This window comes from Wolffia australiana, chromosome 9, assembly GCF_029677425.1.
Source record: "Wolffia australiana isolate 7733 chromosome 9, ASM2967742v1".
In the NCBI taxonomy this organism is placed as follows: Eukaryota; Viridiplantae; Streptophyta; class Magnoliopsida; order Alismatales; family Araceae; genus Wolffia; species Wolffia australiana.
Genome location: NC_135843.1, coordinates 7755233 through 7758851, shown reverse-complemented (window position 1 = coordinate 7758851; position 3619 = coordinate 7755233). Strand labels below are relative to the sequence as shown.

General features: G+C 42.5%; 1 protein-coding gene across 1 annotated transcript; it reads right to left on the bottom strand.

Moving 5' to 3' along the window:
- Window positions 1-1203: 1203 nt before the first annotated feature.
- Window positions 1204-3268, bottom strand: LOC144708071 (Ribosomal protein L25/Gln-tRNA synthetase, anti-codon-binding domain-containing protein). The gene is made up of 3 exons (XM_078581368.1): window positions 2811-3268; window positions 2515-2644; window positions 1204-1548 (listed from the first exon to the last, which is right to left on the bottom strand). Exons 1-3 carry the CDS (start codon window positions 3153-3155, stop codon window positions 1298-1300), a joined length of 726 nt encoding a protein of 241 aa, XP_078437494.1. The 5' UTR covers window positions 3156-3268; the 3' UTR covers window positions 1204-1297.
- Between the last annotated feature and the right edge of the window lie 351 nt (window positions 3269-3619).

The window sequence follows — 3619 nt, the reverse complement described above, 5'->3', positions numbered from 1 at the left end:
TATAAAAATCATTATTTTTAAATAGAGATATACCCCTCCATCCAAGTAGGGTCTTATTCACAGTGACGGGGGCGTGACAGGACACCTGACGGCGGTGACGGGAACGTGACGGTTTTTTTTTTGCATATGCTGGGACGCTTGACTGCACAGTGACGTGACGAAAGTTTCGTCACGTCACCGTCTGTCACATTTCCTCATCCGTTCCATCACGTCTGGGGCGTCACGTCCCGGATGTGACATTCCCTAGATGGGACGGGGCAAAGGGTCTTGTCTTGCGTCCCAAAAATTTTAGAGGTTTGTCCCAATCATACCGTCCCAAATATTTTTGTCCATATCCCCTTCAAGACATTCTTGTACCATCTCATCATACCGTCCATGAACATAATAATTGTCATGTCTGGAGATCGGCAGATGATTCTCCATCTCGTCATTGTCATTTGGGACGTTTTTTTTTGTCCACCAATAAAAGAACAGGTAGAGGTGGACATGACAGGACTGAACAGCTGTCTGTCCGTAACATCCCATCACCCATCCCGTCAAGCCCGTTGACGGAAACGGCATGAGACGATAGACTCTGTTGAAGGTGGTATTATCGGATAACATTTTCAATTTAATTGTCTAATGAAAACTCCGGGATTATAAAGTCAGCTCATTTGTATAAGCTTTTAACGTCATAAGACTTATTAGATCATCAATCTAATTTATTTCATGGGGTTGGTCGGCAGTGGCTGGCGGTCCCTCGTGAAAGGAAATAATATCAATTAAATTGTCGGCATTAACACATGGGAATTTATCGTTTGTCCACGTCAATCCAGAAAAGCTTGACAAACAGACCGAACCCAGCCTAGAATTTAATTTCAGAGATTAGAGATAAACTAAAGGATTTCATTGCCGCAGAAATTGATGTTGGTTTATCCTAAAACTGAGTAATTACCCGTCTCAAAATGTAAAAAAACTCATACAACGAGTCAGTGAGAATTCGAAGATCCTTAATCCAAAAAAATATAGAGAGATCGAGAGAATCATATTTTTTATGCTTAACAGCTTAGGTGGGTCTCATTTATAGAAAATCAGCGCCCCAGATCGTCAATTGATAGACTACCTCAATCTGTGGGAACCGATTGAGATGGTAAATCAATCTACTAGGCCCCATTGCTGATCAAGTTCGAATTTGTTCACTCAGGTTACAAATGCAAGATCGAATTGCTGTTCCCTAAACAGGAAGGAGTGAAATCAAATAGAATTGATGTCTAATTGAACATTGTTTGACTGCAAAGCTTTATAATCTACGTAAAACCTACGCTGATTTCTCATCTCCAGGGGCAGAACCAGCCTCAGACTGACAGTCTGGCTTTGAGGCAGTTAGTTTGCAGATGGGCATCGCCTCATTCTTGCTGAGCAGCTTCAGCGATGGGTGGACACTAACATCACGGAGAAGAACACGGTCGCTGACGTCGAGTCTCGACAGGTCCACCTCCACGTTTGGAGGGATATGCTCACTGGGGCAGAGATACCTAATGCTGGGCCTGATCTTTTGCAGAAAACCCCCTGCAATTATAATAGAGTTCAGTCTCCACTCCACTTCTGCATGAAACAGCAACTATGTCCAAAAAAGAGCATTGTTTGAGTTGTAATTAGGGAACGGCAGTCATCATCAATCAACATCGTGGGCCTATAACGACAGTGACGATGAGAATGACGATAACGATGACACTCAATGTCCTGTATGACATCGACAAACAAAGTAGATAGATTCCTCGACAACAACAATAACATTGGCGCCATCGACCGACAAGTTTATAATGTGTAATTTATTGGTCAATTTTGTTTAAAAATGCCATGTTTTTATTAACAAAAAAACATGTAAAATTAAAGAAACATATCAGCATCAAGGAACAACATTTCGACGGTAAAACCAGAATCAAGCAACAGCATTCTCCGGGCAGGATGGGGAATGACGGAGGGAGACTCGGGGCAACACTGACTGCAGACGGATGCAAATATTTTTTCTCTCCGAGTCCACAAGTCGCGACCTTTTGTTTTTCCTCGACTACGTCTACATTGACGTCAACATGAATGACAATGAATGTAAGAGACTCCGAGTACGGACAATGTCAACGTTGACGTCAATGCCTGTTGACAATGACACCTACTTCATAATTTAATCATCCATCCATCAGCATTGATATTGTCATCACACATCACCACCTCCGGTTTCGGTGATCCACAATTGTAATTGTGATTCTGAGAAATCTTCCACACCCGTTGACGACTACAATGAGAATGACCCACAGTTGAAGAATACCCGATGACAATAGCCATCAAGATTATGGTTGACCGTCATCATCCAATGAAGACATCATAAAAATCATCGTCAACTTCGGCGTTAATGAAGCATTTTATCGAACAGATTGAAAAACGGGGAAGTAATTTTGCTAAAAACGTCAACGTCATCGTCAAAGAAGCATTTCATCGAACACATTGAAACAAGGAAGTAATATTGCGATGACATACCTTTCTTAAGAGCGGGGCACTCCTCTTCTCCTTTGTACACAACCGGGACGTCCACCTTCAAAGAGGCCTCCTTCTCCGCCCAAGCCAAGACCAAGTTCAGAACATCCCCAGTCTCCTCTCTCTTATGTACCTAAACAATCAAATAGAAACAAACTCATACACAAAGACCCACCAATTCCTCACAATCTCAATGCCCAGAAGAAATCAAAGAAAACCCAAATCAATCTTGCTTGTTTCGAGTTAAACCCAAACAAAAACAAGAAAATCGGAGAAGAAAATAGTAGAAAAAAGCCCACCTTGATTGGGAGAACAGTTCCAGATTGGAGAAGAACGGAAGAACCAGGGCCGGCGCGGACTTGGAGCTGAAAGGTGGTGGAGCAGAAGAAGGGAACGCGCTTGAGAAGAGTGATGATCTGCTTCTTATTTGCAGTGATGAGGAGTTTTCTTGATGATTCGGGTACTTCTCCGTCTCCCTGGGTGATTACCACAGCGGGGATTCGACCGAGAGCGCGCTCCCTCGCTGCCAACCGCGAGCCTGTGTTCTCCCTCGGCACTGCTTGAATGGTGTAGAAGGATCTGTTGAACGCGGCCGCTCCTCTTCGTAGAAATGCTCGCGCTCCGTCGTACTGCCGCCACCCCATTGCCCCCCGCGCTCCAGAGAGCTTCTTCTCCCCCAAGCAGACGATTCAGAGGAAATAGAACCAGGGGAGTAGGCCAATTTTGGGAGAGAGGGAGAGAAATGCGATGGAGATTTGGAGGAAGAGCCTTCTTGACTTTATTGTCATTTAAATGTTGATTCATTTGCATATATAAAATACATATGCCTAAACCATAAACATATACACATATAAACATCTACATATACATATACATATGCACATGCACATACATCTACATATACATGTATATATGCACATGCACATCCAAATACATATACTCATATGTATGCATGTACATGTATATACATGTACATATACACATGCATATACACATACATATGCATGTACATGTATATGTACATGTATATACATATACATATGCACATGCACATACATCTACGTATACATATACATATGCATATACACATATACTCATACATATGCAT

What these genes read in the sequence shown, in the direction of transcription:
- LOC144708071 (XM_078581368.1), bottom strand. Translation starts at nt 3,155, where the DNA reads ATGGGGTGGCGGCAGTACGACGGAGCGCGAGCATTTCTACGAAGAGGA. An exon ending in GAACTGTTCTCCCAATCAAG is followed by an intron (nt 2,645 to 2,810) that starts GTGGGCTTTTTT and finishes TTGATTGTTTAG; the next exon opens with GTACATAAGAGAGAGGAGAC. An exon ending in GTGCCCCGCTCTTAAGAAAG is followed by an intron (nt 1,549 to 2,514) that starts GTATGTCATCGC and finishes TTATAATTGCAG; the next exon opens with GGGGTTTTCTGCAAAAGATC.